Raw genomic sequence first — 18,036 nt, 5'->3', positions numbered from 1 at the left:
AAATCTTTAACAGAAAAGTAAGCGTAATATTCCCATGACAAGATATAAATTTACCTGTGCCATCTGTTGAATGATTGAGTTAAAGTCTTCATTTCCTGACTTAGGGGTCCAAGGAAATAACCCCGATACAGTCGAGTTATTTGTGGACCGCTGGGCATTCCCATTACTAATGGCACCATCCGTGAACACTAATAAACCTTTCCTCGAAAAATCAAAGTTGGCTGAACAATCTGAAGGTATATGACTGAGCTGTTGGAGAGAAAAACAAAAGAGAATCAACAGCAACCTGGAAAAAATAAATTATTTCTATTTAGTAAATATTATATCTTACCCATCCCATGTAATTTTCATGTTAAATATATACACGTGAAATAGAAAAGGTATAGATATATGAACCTGTGTATTTATAAAGCTATAAATTTTATTTAGTGTGGCACAAATGTTTAACAGCTGAAAATGTGTTCTTGTTTCCTGCTTCCCATCATTGCCTCACGTTAGCAGCATGTACCACAATTCATTACACTTCACATACACAGATAGATATAAACAGGCACGTAAGATACTAAGTCCTTTTGCATTTATCTGTACATTTCTATGTGGGGAGCCACAAAAGATCTGCGGGTACTATGTAATAGAAATAACAGCAACAGTATTTACTGAGTGCTTGCTTTGACCAAAATACTATACCAAAATTCTTACATATTACCTCAACCTCTTTTAATCCTTACAACTGCCCTATGAAATATTATTCCACTTTGTGAACTTGAAAACTGAAACACGTAGGGGTTAAATAACTCACCCAAAATTAGTAGCAAATGAGTTGCAGAGCCACTCAAACATTAGTACAAAAAAGTAGAGAATCCTATGATTATGGGGAACAGAAAAACGGGGGTTCATTTAAAAAATATCATTGGCTGAGCCCTGGCTGGTGTGGCTCAGTGGATCGAGCACCAGCTTGCAAAACAAAAGGTTGCTGGTTCAATTCCCAGGTGGAGCGCAGGCCTGGGTTGTGGGATGTGTCCCCAGTTGGGGGCATGCAACAGGCAACCGATTGATGTTTCTCTCACACACATTGGTGTTTCTCTCCCTCTCCTACTTCTTCCCCTGCCCCTCTATCTCAAAACGAATAAATAAGTAAAGTTTGGGGGGAAAAATAAAAATATCATTGGTTGATATGAGTGCCAACATAGTGGAATAAAGGTAATATCAAGAACAAATGTAAATAAGCCCTAGCCAGGTAGCTCAGTTGGATGGAGCGTAATCCCAATACACCAAGGTTGCAGGTTCGATCCCCAGACAGGGCACATACAAGACTCAAATAATGAATGCTTCATAAGTGGAACAGCAAATTGATGTTTCTCTCCCTTCCTCTTTCTCTAAAATCAATCAATAAAAAAAATTTTAAAGCTGGCATAACAATACTTATATCAGACAAAATAGACTTCAAAACAAAGGCTAATAACAAGAGACAAAGAAGGTCAGTACATAATACTTAAGGGACTTGTCCAGCAAGAGGATATAACCCTTGTAAACATATATGCACCCAACATAGGAGCACCTAAATATATAAGGAAAATTTTAGAGGACTTTAAGAAGGAGATCAACAGCAATACGGTCATCATAGGGGATTTTAATACCCCACTGTCAACAATGAACAAATCATCCAATCAAAAAATCAACAAGGATATTGTGGCATTGAATGACACATTAGATCAAGTAGATGTAATTGATATTTACAGAGCATTTCATCCCAAGGAAACAAAATATACTTTCTTTTAAAATACACAGGGATCATTTTCAAAGATAGACCACATGACAGGACCCAAAACAAACCTCAAAAAATTCAAGAAAATTGAAATCATATCAAACATCTTCACAGATCACAATGGCTTAAAAATAGAAACCAACCTCAAGGAAAAAAACTCAAAAACATTTAAATACATGGAAACTAAATAACATGTTATTAAATAATGAATGGATTAACAATGAGATCAAAGAAGAAATAAAAGTTTCTGAAAACATGAAAATGAACAGGCAACAACTCAAAACCTATGGGACACAATGAAGGCCATCCTGAGAGGGAAGTTCATAGCAATACAGGCCTACCTATCGAAGACAAAAATCTCAGATAAACAACCTAACCCTGTATCTAGAAGAACCAGAGGAACAACAACAAACAAAGCCCAGGAAATAGAAGGAAGGGAATAATCAAGATCACAGCAGAATTAAATGATATAAAGACTAAAAAAGCAATTCAAAGGAACAATGAATCTAGGAGCTGGTTCTTTGAAAAGATAAACAAAATTGACATACCTTTAACCAGACTCATCAGGAGAGAAAGGGAGAGGACCCAAAATATTAAAATCAGAAATCAAAAAGAAGTAACAACTAATACCACAGAAATACAAAGGATTATTATTATTATTATTATTATTATTATTAATACAAAGAAGGCATGAGCATACAATGAAGTAAAAATAGTCTCTTCAATAAATGGTGTTGGGAGAACTGGACTGGGACATGCAGAAAAAATGAAACTAGACCACCAACTTATACTATACACCAGAATAAACTCAAAATAGAAAAAATGACTTAAATATAACTCATGATACCATAAAAATCCTACAGAAAAACACGGGCAGTAAAATTTCAGATATCCCACATAGCAGTATTTTCGCCATGCATCTCCTAGGGCAGGGGAAATAAAGGAAAAAAAATAAGCAAATGGGACTACATCAAATTAAGAAGTTCTGCATGGCTAAAGCAACCATCATCCAAATGAAAAGGGAATTGACTGTATGGGAGAATATATTTGGCAATGATATATATCTTTAATCTCCAAAATATAAAAAGAACTCATACAACTCAACACCAGGAAGACAACAATCCAATTAAAAAATGGGCAAAGGATCTGAACAGACACTTTTCCAAGGAGGAAATACAGATGGCCCATAGACACATGAAAAAATGATCAACATCACTAGCCATCAGAGAGATGCAAATTAAAAAACACAGTAAGATATCACCTCACACCTTTCAGAATGGCCATCATTAACAAATCAACAAATAACAATTGCTGGTGAGGATGCGGAGAAAAGGGAACCTTAGTGCACCGTTGGTGGGAATGCAGACTGGTGCAGCCACTGTGGAAAACAGTATGGAATTTCCTCAAAAAATTAAAAATCAAACTGCCTTTTGACCCAGTGATGCCACTGCTGGGAATATACCCTAAGAATCCCAAAACACCAATTCAAAAGAACTTAAGCACCCCTATGTCCATAGCAGCACTATTCACAATAGCTAAGTGCTGGAAACAGCCTACATGCCCATTAGCAGGTAAGTGGATAAAAAAATCTGTGGTACATGTACACAATGGAATACTACACAGAAAAAAAAAAAAAGAAGGAACTCCTACCTTTTGAGACAGCATGGATGGGTCTGGAGAATATTATGCTAAGTGAAATAAGCCACTTCACTTATTTCACTTAGTATAATGTCAGTTGGTGAGAGACAAATACTATATGATCTCACTATAAAAGGACTCTAATGAGCAAAATAGAACCAGAGACATGGAAATATGGAACAGACTGACAGTGGCCAGAGCGAATAATGGTGGGAAGAAGCAGAAGGGACGAGTCAAAGAACATGTATGAATGACGCATGGACACGGACAATGGTGTGGGGACTAACTGTGGGAGTGGAGAGTGGCTTGGGCAGAGGAGGGCAAAGGGGGAAAAAGTAGAACAACTATAACAGAAGAACATTAAATAAAGAACAAATATAAATAGGACCTCATAGAAAAAAATCAACTCTATAAAAGAAACTATAAAATCACTCATAGGAAAACAATCATGGGAATTTTAGAGTTGAATACATAAAATGATTGTGTATTAAAAACTGAAAATTGTATAAATATAAAAGGTTGTTATGATGGAGTAGTTAGTTAAGTCCACTTTTAGTTAGTAAGAGTGATACTGTAGTGATCTCTCCCAATTTCTATTGCTACTAATCGCATTCACTTTGTGACATGGGGCTCATGCCAGGACCAGGAGATACAGAAAGCTAACCTTCATTATAGGAGTGCTAAAATTATATATGAATTTTTTTAAAGATTTTTTTTATTTATTTTTAAAGAAAGGGAGGGAGAAAGAGAGGGAGAGAAACAGCAATGTGTGGTTGCTTCTTGTGTGCCCCCTGGAGGGGACCTGGTCTACAACCCAGGCATGTGCCCTGACTGGGAATAGAACCGGCGACCCTTTGGTTTTCAGGCAGGCATTCAATCCACTGAGCCACACCAGCCAGGGCAAAATTATGTATGAATTCTGATTTTGAGAAAGACATGTGTGCATTGTTTAATAATTAATTAGTCATTTAAAAATTACTTGCTAAATATTTTTGGGACAGCACTTTAGTTTATCAACAAGAAACCTTTTTTCTCAAATTGTGTTAATTTTCACTTAACTCTGCTGCATTATCTCTAATTACATTTAAAAATTATCCCCAAATTTAATCTATAGGATAGCTATGATTAAGATTAGCTGAATGATTTTAAACCAATTTACCATCTCTGACATGAAAACATAGCAATCAAGAGAAAAATTAAAAATGTGAATTTACATCACTTATAGTAGAGGTATTATGTGTCCTGTAATTCAACAATTATATATTTAGAGCCTGCAACAGTCCAGGTACTATACCATAGGGAACATACAAATTTTAAAATATCATGTACACTGACTCCAAGGACTTTCCAATCAGACTTTCTATGACATTTAACATTTATTTGATAATTATTAAGAGGTATAAGGGCATTAATCACGTCTTGCTAGGAAAAAGACTTCATGAAGAAGATACATTTAACAGGACTTCCAGTAAAGATGGTGGCATAGGTAAACATGGCTCACCTCCTTGCACAACCACATCAAACTTACAACTAAAATATAGAACAACCATCACTCAAAGCCATCAGAAATCTAGTTGAATGGAAATCTGACAACTATGAAATTAAAGAAACCACATCCATCCAGACTGGTAGGAGGGCACAGATGTGGAACAGGCTGATCCCACATCCACGTGTGATGGATAAAAATTTGGGAGGGATATCTCGAGAGTGAGGAATCTCAGGCCTACACCAGGCCCCCAGCCCAGGGTTCCAGTGCCAGGAAGATAAGTCCCCATAACTTCTGGCGGCAAACCAGTGGGGATTGAATTGGTGGAAGAAACTTCTAGAGTCCCAAGCAGTTCCTCTTAAAGAACCCACACTTGGACTTAAGACTCACACGCTATGAGCTCCAGTACTGAGCTTGAAAGACACCAGGGGCATGTAGGGAGGAACTAAAGTGTCTGGCATCAAGATGGGAGTTGGGGAATAGCTTTCTCCCAAACAGAAAGGCCAACAGAGGCTGTTGTGCCTTTTTTGAACCTTGCCCACAGAGCCACAGAGTTAGCAGATGAGTATCATATCTGAGAATCCACCAACCTGGTTTACACTGTTTACCCAGCTCTGGAGTACTCCTAAGACTCTGTCCTACCCAACTTACACCCACCCAAGCTGTTAACAGTGACTTTTCCATATAAATGGCTGGTCTTTGCTCATGCTCCAACATCTCCCTAAATCCTATCAAACAAGCAACAGCCAGCCTTAGTGAGCCCCTAATCCCCCATACTTTTTGCAAAGGGGCCCCAGGTCTGGCACTAGCAGCAGCTAACTTAGATTCACAATTTTGCTTTGCCTGGGAATCTCCAAGCCAAGCACAAGTGGCAGCCATCTCAGATTGCTTTATAGCTCTTGCAGGGTAGCCCTGAGCAGAACACAGGTTGGGGCTGGCCTTGGCCTGTACTATCGGGGAAATCCCAGAGCCTGCTACAGACCACACTGGAGTACCACCAACCAGCCCCTGCATAGTGGTTCCACCACGGAGGGCAGAGGGCATTGGTCAGTGGTCACAGCCAGTCCTTGCAGCCTGGATAAATCTCACCCACTGACCTGCCAACAGCAACCAAGGCTCAACTACATGAGGAGGGTATTCTCAGCACACACAAAGGGTGCACCTCAAGTAACCAAGTTGGGTGATAGGGCAGGCTGTGCCACTGAACCCTACAGGACACCTGCTACCAAGGCAGAGAGTCATAGCAGCTCTACCTAATACACAGAAACAAACACATGGAGGCTGCCAAAATGAGGAGACAAAGAAACATGGCCCAAATGAAAGAACAAGTCAAAATTCCAGAAAAAGAGCTAAATGAAATGGAGATAAGCAATCTATTAGATGCAGATTTCAAACCACTGGCTATAAGGATGCTCAAGGAACTTAATGAGGATTTCAACAGCATAAAAATGATCCAGTCAGAAATGAAGGATACACTAGTTAAAATAAAGAACAATTTTCAAGGAAACAACAAGAGAGTGGGTGAAGCCAAGAATCAAATCAATGATTTGAAATATATGGAAGCAAAAAATAACCAATCAGAACAACAAAAAGAAATAAGGATCCAAAAAATAAGGATACTGTAAGCAGCCTCTGGGACAAATACAAGCATTTCAATATTCGCATCATTGGGGTGCCAGAGAAGAGAAAGAGCAAGAAATTGGAAACTTATTTGAAAAAAATAATAAATGAACACTTCCCTGACTTGATGAAGGAAATAAACATGCAAGTTCAGGAACCACAGAAAGTCCCAAACAGGATGGATGCAAAGAGGCCCACTCCAAGACACATCATAATTAAAATGCCAAATTAAGGAGAGAATCTTAAAAGCAACAAGAGAAAAGCAGTTAGTTACCTACAGGGGAGTTACCATAAGACGGTCAGCTGATATCTTAAAAAAAGCTTTGCAGGCTAGAAGGAATTGACAAGAAATATACAAAGTCATGAAAAGCAGGGATATACAGCCAAGATTGCTCTACCCGGCAAAGCTATCATTTAGAATCAAAGGGCAGATAAAGAGTTTCCCAGATAAGAAAAGCTTAAAGGAGTTCATCATCACCAAACCATTATTATATGAAATGTTAAAGGGACTTATTTAAGAAAAAGAAGATCAAAACAATGAACAATAAAATGGCAACAAATACATATCTATCATCAATTGAATCTAAAAAAAACAAACTAAGCAAGAACAGAGAGAATCATGGATACGGAGAGCGTTTTGATGGTTGCCAGATGGGATGGGGGTTTGGGGAAATGGGTGAAGAGGTGAGGGGATTAAGAAGTACAAATAGGTAGTCACAGAATAGCCATGGGAATATAAAGTACAGTATAGGAAATGGAATAGCCAAAGAACTTATATACATGACCCATGGATATGAACAATGGTGTGGGGATTGCCTGAGGGAGTGGGGGGGTGAAGGGGATATTGGGGGGGCAAATTGGGACAACTGTAACGGCATAGTCAATAAAATATAATTAAAAATAATAAAAAGTAATAAGTAAATATCAAAAAATATTTAAACTAAATACTACCTTATAATTTTGAATAAACAGTTGTGAATTCTCAAAGCAGCCGACCTTTGCTTACTTAAAAAAGTACAAATACCGTATCTCTGAGTCAAATACATAATTACCAACATTTTAAAACTATTCATGTGTACCATACCCACAGGTTACAAGTCCTAACAATTTCTTTGCTGAATTAAGAGTATTTAGAAACACGTTTTCTCTCCTTATCTCCTTCTATCTTTCTCTGATGGATTGAATATACGAATGAGTCAAACCATGATGGGTAACTTACTTGCACCTTGAGTTGCTTGATGGACTGCTGGAGTGTGAGTATCTGGTTGAAGAGAGGACTTTTTAGTGTCTCATAAAACATACACAGCTTCTCATTCTGTGATGTGTCACCCTTCTCCTGCAATTTCATTTTCAGCCGATCAAGAACTTGCAGGACCTGCAGTTTATCTTATTTGAAAAAAGATAATCAAAGGTCAAGTTAAATCCCACCCTATATTCTGATTTTGAATTATTAATTTAGTGGTAAAAATATATATCTAGTATACCTGTAGCAGGATTTTCAGGCATTTTGAATTACTGTCTTCAATAACTTTAAAGAAACCTAAGGAAAAAATTTTAAATACAAGAGATGATTTTCCATTAGTGTATACATGTCTATAGTCCTCTGTAAAATTTAAAACCTCAAGTACATTCTTGATCAAAAGATTTCACTTAGGAAATTCAAATTAAAATCACAGTGAGGTGCCGCTATACATTAATATGATGACTAAGTAGAAAGCAAAATAAGAGACAATACTAAGTGTTGACAAAGATGAAGCAACTGGAACTCTCAGATGTTGCTAGCAGGAAAGTAAAAGGCACACTTTTGTTTGGCAGTTTCTTATGAAGTTAAATATACACTTAACATAAGACTCAGCACTTCCACTCCTAAATAGTTACTCAAGAGAAATGAAAATATATGCCCATAAAAGATCTGTATATGAATTTTCTTAGCATTTTTATTTATAAAAGCCCCAAACTAGAAAACCCCAAATGTCTAATAACAGATGAGTGGATAAACAACTTGTGGTATGTAAACATAATAGAATACTCAAAAGTAAAAAAGGAAAAAAATTACTGATACATATAACATGGGAATATCTCTAAAATAGTATGTTGAGGGATGGAAACCAGACAAAAAGAATATAAATGGCATAATATCATTCACATGACGTTCAACCTATAATTACAGATTAATTTGCTTGGGCAGATGGAAAGGAGTTGACTGGGAAGGAATGTGAGGAAAGTTTTTGGGGTGATGGAAATATTCTGTTTTGAATGGGGTACTGGTTACACAGATATATATGTTTTTCAAAATTTATTGAACTATATGTTGTAAATCGATACATTTTACTTTATGTAAATTATAATCTAAGAAAGTTGATTTTTTTTTTTTTTTAAAAGGGTTCTGGGCTGGAAAAGAACATCCAAATTAAGGCATCAAGAAGATCTTAGAGGTTTGAAAAAAACCATTTTTTTTTCCTAGATGTACAAATGATTCCCACTTGGATTCCCAGACTCCCACTAGCATCTGAGAGAGTCTCCAAAAGGTAACCACTCAATATGGCATTTTCTATGAACACTGCTTTTTAAATCCAGTGATTAGCACAAGCTAGCCTAAAATGTAATATAATTGAAAGTCAAAAAGCTAGCAAACCCTCTGCTATGACCAAAATGGCACTTTCAAAGTGGTCATTTCTAACAGTGGTACACTATTGTAATGAGCCACCAAAAAAAATTAGTATGATACAGTCAAAATTTTCTTACATCAGTACCCTTTGCTGAATGAAATCTTTACCTTCTAATTCAAGGTCATTAAGAAAGAAAGCATATTAAAAACCAGTAAAGGACGCCAGTGGCATTGATAAAAGGCCTATGTATTCCATCCAAATGTTCACTGGATTCAGTGAGAACTACCAAAAAAACTGCTGAATAGAGCATCACAGAAACACTCCTAATGTGCTCAGCTGCTCAGCCGTGCAACCCTTACAACTGCCCGTTGACAGGTAACTGAATAAGAGAAGGCCAGTCACAATGGCACTGTCCTTTTCCATAGCAGCATCCAGTCCAAAGGAATTGACAGGAGCAGCTTTGGGTCATTAGTATATCAACCTCTCTAAATCAAAGAATTCGAGCCAAAACTATGAGATGCTATTTTTTTTACTGTCAAATTGGCATTTTTTAAAAACTAATAATAGCCTGTACTCTAAATGTCATGGAAAAACAGGAGGGAACATAAATTTACACAACTCTTTCAGGGCACAACACAACAATACCTACCAACATATTAAATTTGTATTTTTTTACCCAGAGTATCTTCTGAGTATCTCTCCTATAGAAATACTTGCAAAAGGGCAGGCCGCAGATGTGTGTACAAGGACATTTACTGCATTGTTTTTAAAAACAAAGAAAAATGGAAATGTCAACAGCAATCACTCATTAAAATAATAAAGTAGGTCTGAATGTACTGAAACAGGAACAGGACTGAAGTGGTTAACAGAAAGCCTGTGGCTCACTCCTCCAGCTAAGGATTCCCAGCCAGATACCGGACCTCCAAGCAAACATGCTAAAGGTTTTTAATAAATAAAAGGTTCCCTCCTTTTAAAAATGTCAGGAAATACCTGATGTGTCTTAATCGCTTTTTGTAAACAATCTGAGAATGTATGGACTTTTAGGGCACACCTGGCTGTAAAATGAGAGATAATCACAGACATTTTCTGTTTGTGTAACTAATGGAGTATAAAACTTGGGACTCCCCAAATGGAAAAGGTTTCGTTATTGTTCATAACTTGTCTGGTAACAAGCCCTCCTCCCCTCCAAAAAAGTGTCCCAAGGTTGAATTTTACTCTTGTAAACAAATTAAAAATTACAGTAAAAGTTTGTCAGAAATACATTTATAAATGATTTCATATTAATCTATATGCAACTAGGTATTGTGGATGAAAAAGGGGTACATACTAAGCCTGACAAGCTCAGAGAAGGCCTGCATGGTGGGCCTTAGAAACTCAGAGACCAAAAGTAACCACATAGGATGGTCTGCCATGAAAACTTTGAGTCATGGCAGGCAGTCATATTCTAGGCTGGCATCTTCCCTGACAAAGGTCAATCTTGACCTTAACTGAGGCTATTTTCCTTTTGCATCTATGATAACATCCCCTTGGAATGCCAGGGTCATTTCCTTTTATCTGGACCCTTAACTGCAGAGACCACAGAAACCCTCACTGCTATTGTCATCACGTTAATTGTTAACTGCTAACTATCCTACACCACAAATGTAAAAGAACTTTGTATCTCTCCGTTTTACTTTTTATCCAATCCCAGAGATTTCCCCACATTGCTTTCTCCCACCTCCCCAATGTATCACCAATAGACTTCGTGTAACCCCTTACACCACCTCCTTTGATGGCAATGTACACAATAAGGTGCAAAACTGCCATTCTCTGGAGCATTTTCTCCGTTGAGATTTTGCTTCCCTGAGGTTTCGCTTCGCGGCAATTGTCAGTTTGGCTCAAATAAACTCAAAATTTCTCTACAAGTTTAAACGTTTCTTACTTTCTTATGTTTGACAGTTTTATGTTGATGATATGGCCTAACGTGGAAGAAAGCAACATTCTTTGGACACTGTGCCTACCGGCTGGGGACTCTTCTAGAAGGAATGTCTGTGCCTGGCTCCTGCGCCAGCCGCCCATGTATAACCTCTGAATCATAAGGTGTGGTGCCCGTTAAGGACTCTCATTCACATGAGTATGCTTTGACAATCTGACCCTTTGTGTTAGCAAAGTGACATTATTTAATATACACAACTGAGGCGGGAAAACAGCAAGTTTTAAGATATATGCATTATTTTCTCCTTTTCATAAAAAAATACATATTTGTATGTGTAGGTGTTTAGACGTACAAATGTACTCAATTAAATAATAGATTGGTTACTTCTAGAAAGTTGAATTGGAGATGAGGAAATTAAAATTACACTTTTACTTTACAGACTTTAGTGCTGTTTGAACTTCATTTTAAAAGCATATATTAATTTTATAGCTCAAAAAGTAAAAGGGACCAAAACATAATGGCTAAGATGGCCTAGTGAAAGAGCAAGACAGATCGTAGCAAGAAAATAACAACACAATAGAATAATTATATTATAAGGCATATACCTACAATAGCAGAGGTATGTATGAGACCTGTTCAGAAAAAGGCCAGCCACTGTTAATATAGGGAGAACAGTTTGCGTTACATTGAAGTAACCTGGCAGCCAAGGACCATGGACTAGAACGTGCATGTGTGAAAAATGATGACTTTACTGAACTAGCCAGTGGGGGCGGTAAACACAGCTAAATGAGCATGTGTACTGTGTGGCCGTGGTATTCAAAATGACTGAGTGAGTAGAGCAACGAATCTGCATCAAATTTTGTGTTAAGCTTGAACATTGCTCCACAGAAACTATTTGGATGATTCAGAAGGCCACAGCTATGGGCAACTGGTGACTGGTAGCTTCATCACGACAACACACCCACTCACGGATCACGTCTAGTACAGAGTTTTTTGGTGAAACATCAAATCACCAAGGTGACTCAGCCCCCATACAGCCCAGATTTGGCACTCTGCAACTTCTGGCTTTCCCCAAAACTAAAATCACCTTTGAAAGGGAAGAGATTTCAGACCATTGATGAGATTCAGGAAAATATGATGGGGGAGCTGATGGTGATTGGGAGAATTGTGTGAGGTCCCAAGGTGCCCACTTTAAGGGGACAGAGGCGTCATTATCCTCTGTACAATGGTTCTTGTATCTTGCATCTTCTTCAATAAAAGTCTCCATTTTTCATATTACATGGCTGGATACCTTCTGGACAGACTTCATATGTACCACATGCTAAGATAAATCATTAAGGGAGAGTGATTAACCCTGCCTCGGGAAATTTGGGAATGCTGAAATGAGAATACATTAGAAACTTCTCTTAAAAGAAAAAGAGTGGGGTATAAAAGTAATCATTTGTCCTCTTTTGCCTAGGATTGTCTCAGATTACCCAGCATCATTATTAAAAGTGCTCCATTTCACTCTGTGTCCCAGTTTGAATGACATACAGGACTGCTCTAGGTGAGTGGTTCTCAAAAATTTAGTACACATCAGACTCACCTGGAGGGCTTGTTAAAAGACACGCATCTGGGGCTCACCCCCCCCCCCCCCCCCCCCGTCAGTGTTTCTGACTGTGGGTCTGAGGTGAGGCTGGAGAATTTGCATTTCTAACCAAGTTTCCATATGATCTTCACGCTGCCAGCCTTGAGACCGCAATTTGAAAACTACTGCATACAGGTATAAAAGTGCATGACTTTCTGTGAGAATGGTAACTAGCTCTAAGTGACCTAGTATGTGGTCTCTAAAAGTAGCAGAGAGGACAAAAAAAATAGTTTACACTAGTGATACTGCAAATATGGACTGTAAATTGATGCCCGGCCACAAACAGGTAAGTACCAAAACTGGGAATAAGCATTTAGAAACCATGTAATGTGGCAGACTAATTTATATTTATTAAATTTAGTAATTTAAAACAAACTCAACTTACCTTGTACTTCTTTTATTTCACTTTATTTTTCTAACAGTTCATTTTTCTAATAATTTACTTTACAAAAATATCAATCCTTGAAAGACTAGGAGGGAAAACCCTGATCTTTCACCATTGATAGTTTGAGAATCACTGGTTTAAAAAAGGCTACTTTGAGAGGGGCCATTTAATAATGCTAAGTAGACTCGTCTTTATCCTGTAAGCAACAGGAACTAATTAAAGGCTTTTAAGTAGGGAAGTATTGAGTCCAGATTTCTATTTTAAAAGGTAAGTATGGTAACAGATAGATTAGTGGTCTTCAAACTTTTTTTAAAGATTTGATTTATCATTTTCAGAGAGAGGGGAAGGGACGGAGAAAAAGAGGGAGAGAAGCATCAATGTGTGGCTGCCTCTCAAGCACCCCCTAGTGGGGACCTGGCCTACAACCCGGGCACATGCCCTGACTGGAAATTGAACCAGGGACCTTTTGGTTCCCAGGCAGGCACTCAATTCACTGAGCCACACCAGCCAGGGCACCAAACCTTACTAATGATTCAGAGGTTATAGATGGGAGACTGGCACAGGAGGCAGGCACAGACATTCACACTGTTTTACACACATTTCAAACACACATTCCCGTCAGTAAAAATGTTGACCACTCACCTTAATTTATTTTTTATAATTATAAACATATACTACATTTACACATTATGTGTTTTAAACATATAAAATAGAAATGTCATAAGAGTGAGAAAAAAAGTAAAAAGGTTTTATTGTCACCTTCCTACCCTCCCCATGGATCATCCTGCAAAGTTTAGAAACCATAAGGGTAGCGTATCCCTCGTGAAAGGTAAAGGGTAGAAACTCTTTGGCCTTCCAATCCGCTGACTCACAGTTAATAAAGGCTAAACTGTGTCCACAAAGCAGGCCTGGAAAATTACTGTAACTCCGTGGTGTTAAATCTAAGGAAGGGGGCTAAAACCTTCAGAGTATATATAAGGACAGAAGGAAGAAATATTAACTCTACAGCTGAACATCCAGCAAGCAGCACGCAGGCTGAATGGAACCTCTGTCTCACTCTGTTATGGTCATAGGAAATCTTCAGCCAAACAACTCTGACCTATTTGGCTGGGCTAAGATACCAACAGTGCTTACAGCAAGGAATTTCAGGTTTGTTTAAACATGGCAAAGCTGCGTCTCACTTGTCATAGATAGGCTACCTACAACAGGTCATAATCTAAACATTAAAATGCCACAGTGCGCTGCTGTCCTCACAGTCGGACAGCCTCTGGAGAGCAAGTAGTGTATTACGCTCAGCAGCTTCTACTCCGTCATTGATCAGGAGAGTCTGTACCATGAACTTTTCATGTCTGGTTCCCTGTAGGCTTTGACTGAAGGAAATTATTATCATATTGTGGCTTTAAAAAAAATATCCAGGCCCTTAGCCATCACCAATTAATGGAATATTGGAAGGAAAAAGCTGATACCTAGATACAATTTAGTTTGACTTAAATTTCTAAGTGGAGGAAACTATTGAAAAGATTTACTAATTTCCTCAGTTCAAGAATTAAAGCGAGTTAAGAACCCTGCAAACACTTTTCAAGACTCCCAAAAGCAGACAAGAATGTAGCGCCTCAAGATTTTTTTATACTTCTCTCTCGAACTTAACAAAACATCTTATGCTTTTATCTTGAAAAGTTGGGAGAAAAACATAGCCGGCTATCTGTTTGAGAAAGTACAGGTATTCGGCCTCTGACTGCAGGTGTGAATTGGGCTGATCCGATTGGACTGCACAGAACTTTGCAATGGGAATTTCCCAGACCTCAAGGCAATCAGGGATTTTGAACAAACTAAAAGCCATTAAATGTAAATGAAGTCATTATTTCAGAAGTTATTCAAAAATTGAATTTCATGAACAACTTTTAGTTTCCATTCTTCCTTTGTAGTGCAAAACTCAGTTATGTCTAATCATCATGCCACTGTCCTCAAAGCCTAATGTTAAATGGAAAACAAACTCTCCCAGCCAAAGGACAATGGTGACCCTTCACTTAAACTACAATACACACAATTGCTGCTAAACTAGTGCAGATTCAAGACAGATGCCCTAGACTTGCGTCCCTTGAGAAAGATAAGGCCTTTTCTAAACCTCTTGGATTAAAAAAAAAAAAAAAGTATCAATTTGTCTGCTGCCAAAACATTATACTGTATTCCTGGACTTTCAGAAACATATATAAATTCCAGAACGATTCTGACATTTTGGAATTGCCTACTAGGAACTGCTTAAGCCATAGGCAATATTTAAGTCCACTTAATGATGGACATTCAGGACAAGTCGAAATTGAAGCAAAAAGATACCATGTTAAACTCAGAATCAGAACTGAAAATTGAGTTGGTTCTTCAGAAGAGTTCCGTTGGCTAAATACTAATTTTCTCATTGAACTATTCCAAGTTAATCAACGCATATCAATATTCTGCCTGGGACTTGTTTCCTTTGTATGAACAAAGTTAAACTATTTGATGGTATCGTTTTCTGTTCCTGTTGGTGGCAGTTTTCTCCAATGACTGGCAAAAACAACACAAAATTCTGGGCAATTTTCACATACATGGATCTTTGATGGTGTAGCCAGTCCCTCATGGAAAAGGCCAACAAGCCGTGGTCAGGTCGCTCAGTTGGTTAGAGCCTGGTCTCATACACCAAGGTTGCAGGTTCCATCTGGTCAGGGCACATGTAAGAGTCAACCAATAAATACATGGGTGGGCAGAGCAATGAACAGATGTTTCTCTCTCTCTCTCACTAATCAATAAATTTTTAAAAAGTGGGTAAGTGGACCCAATTTTATGTTACTAAATTCCACAGGCTGCACAGCAGTACAAACTCAAAAAATAAGTTGGCTCTAATCTTCAGCACAGATCTACCCCATCACTAAAGAAAGGGTAAGGACAGGCTCTAAATTTCTCTTCATTTGCTCTAGATAAAATCAGAGCTTTAATAAAGGCATTCAAATCTAAACAAAAAACATGTGAGTATGAAAAAAACAGAAGTAGTCAAGCAATCTGAAATGTTAAGGTAGAATATTCCTGTTTCTCAAAAAATGTACTCTAGTACCAAGGTGGGCAAAGTCCTAAGTAAGCAAATGCCATTTTGGCTTCCCCAACCTACTGTTTTTGTTAAACTTTAACAAAGCAAGTGAATTCAGACTGCTTGGTTGTTTAGCTTAAGGAGAGTTATTAAATGTTTTTCAGCCAAAATACAAGTACAAGGATTATTGAATGCTGAGCCCATCTCAGCATCACAGTGTTCTAAAGGTGAACTCACTATGGGAAAATTCCAGATTGTTTTTTAAGAATACTAACTGAAAGACAATATACCATAATTTTATTAGTGGTTATTTTCAATGGTAGGTGGGGTTTGTGTGTGCTTTTAGTTCCTTTTCTGAAAATCCTCTCCAATATTTCTACAAAGAACCTATATTAATATATGATTTGAACTTATTAAGGCATCTTTAAACACGAGGGCTTAAAACAATCTCTCTTCAACTTTAAGCAATGTGTTATTCAGGTTTATCTTACATGACCTTTCTAGGATCTCAGCTGACAAGGGCAAATTCCTTCAGAACTCAGTTTACAAATTATATCCATAAAGTACCTTCCAGCTCCAATATTAACTTTCTAGTTATTTTAAATTTTTGAGAATCTTTATAAAGGCCATTAGGGCCTAGAAACAGGAGGCTCATTTTAGCTCGAAGTCACGATTTCGCCTTTTTCTGATGATGCAAAGTAAATCCATTTGAGCTTTTAGCCAACTCTCCCCTAGATTTTCTTTAAAAAAGATGTGTGCAAATGAATTGGCAGCCGATAGCTCAGCCTAGAATGTGCTATTACCATCCTCAGGATTAACTGAGCTGTGTGTGTGTGTGTGTGTTTTTCTTCTAGCTTTCCAGAAGCCTTCGTTCAAGAAACACTTGTTGGCTGCACACCGATTAATGGTCAGACTCCAAGTGCAGCAGAGAAGCACCCTAATGAAATAAAGGCCCTCAACGGCGCACCCTTCCGATCGTGGAGACAAGCGAATAAACAACTAATTCCAATCCAAAGTTAACTACCTGGAGATAGGACGAAGTGCCAAGTGAATACTCCAGGGGCAGTTTAATCGACCTGGTAGGTGTGCCCGGAGAACTAGGGAGCCTGGGAGTGGGCAGGGAAGGATCTGAAAATCATTTTCTGAGCCTGACTTAAAGAAGGAATCCAGCAATTCTCCCCAAAGAGTGGAGGCCAAAGCACTTTCCGTCGGGTCCTCCCCACCTATAAAGTGTGGCTAGCAGAGCCCAGGCCTGACTGCTGGCCTGGGAACCCGGCTACGTGACGACTAAGCGTCCAGATGGGGCGGGAGACAAGTCGCCCCCTCGCTGGGCTCTGAACCCCACCCTCCTTCTCCGGGTCCCGGAGGCAGGCCACCACCTGTTCACTTTCACCGTCACCCGTGGAGGAAAGGCTCCGCCCAGCTCTGGGGGCGAAGCGCAGGCACCGATCCGGGAGCAAAATTCGATCCCTGCCACTCCTGGAACAGAAGTGGGCCGAGATTTGCGGGCCGCCGGGGCAGCCGACGCGGGGCGGATCCGCGGCGGGCAGCCTCCGGCGAGCCCTACCCGGAGGGGCGGGGGCCGCGATGGGGTCACCCGGGTCGACGCCGGAGGAGCGCCCCGCACCCTCTGCAGGCCGAGCCGAGCGCCCGGCGGCGCCCCTGTGTCCAGTGCCACCTTCTCCCGGAGGACGGGCGGAGATCGCGCCCGGCGCTGGCTCTGGGGAGCTGTCCCCGGCCGGCCTCGAGGCGCAGGGGCCCCGCTCGCAGCGCGCACCCACACAGCCGGGAGCCCCGCTTTACCTGGAGGAGCAGAGAGGAGGGTGGGATCCCAGAGCAGGCCGACCGGCGGGAGGGCGCGGCGTCGGCCCTCCCTCACCTGGGCGGAAGTGAGAGGCCCAGGGTGACCGCGCCTCACCTGGCAGGCCCTCCC

The 18,036-nt window shown here is 39.4% G+C and overlaps 1 protein-coding gene across 3 annotated transcripts in view; it reads right to left on the bottom strand.

The window, feature by feature from the left end:
• PATJ (PATJ crumbs cell polarity complex component) overlaps nucleotides 1-18,036 on the bottom strand; it is a 322,107-nt gene extending 304,071 nt beyond the window's left edge. For all 3 annotated transcript variants that reach the window (XM_024565364.3, XM_024565365.3, XM_024565366.4), the window contains exons 1-4: nucleotides 17,907-18,036; nucleotides 7,994-8,049; nucleotides 7,729-7,895; nucleotides 55-249 (exon numbers count right to left, since the gene is read on the bottom strand). In XM_024565364.3, the coding sequence (XP_024421132.2) occupies nucleotides 55-249; nucleotides 7,729-7,895; nucleotides 7,994-8,015 (384 nt within the window). In that variant the 5' untranslated portion in view covers nucleotides 8,016-8,049; nucleotides 17,907-18,036. The remainder of the gene's footprint in view (nucleotides 1-54; nucleotides 250-7,728; nucleotides 7,896-7,993; nucleotides 8,050-17,906) is intronic.

This window comes from Desmodus rotundus, chromosome 3 (genome assembly GCF_022682495.2).
Source record: "Desmodus rotundus isolate HL8 chromosome 3, HLdesRot8A.1, whole genome shotgun sequence".
NCBI lineage: Eukaryota > Metazoa > Chordata > Mammalia > Chiroptera > Phyllostomidae > Desmodus > Desmodus rotundus.
This window is presented reverse-complemented; position numbering and strand designations above follow the sequence as displayed.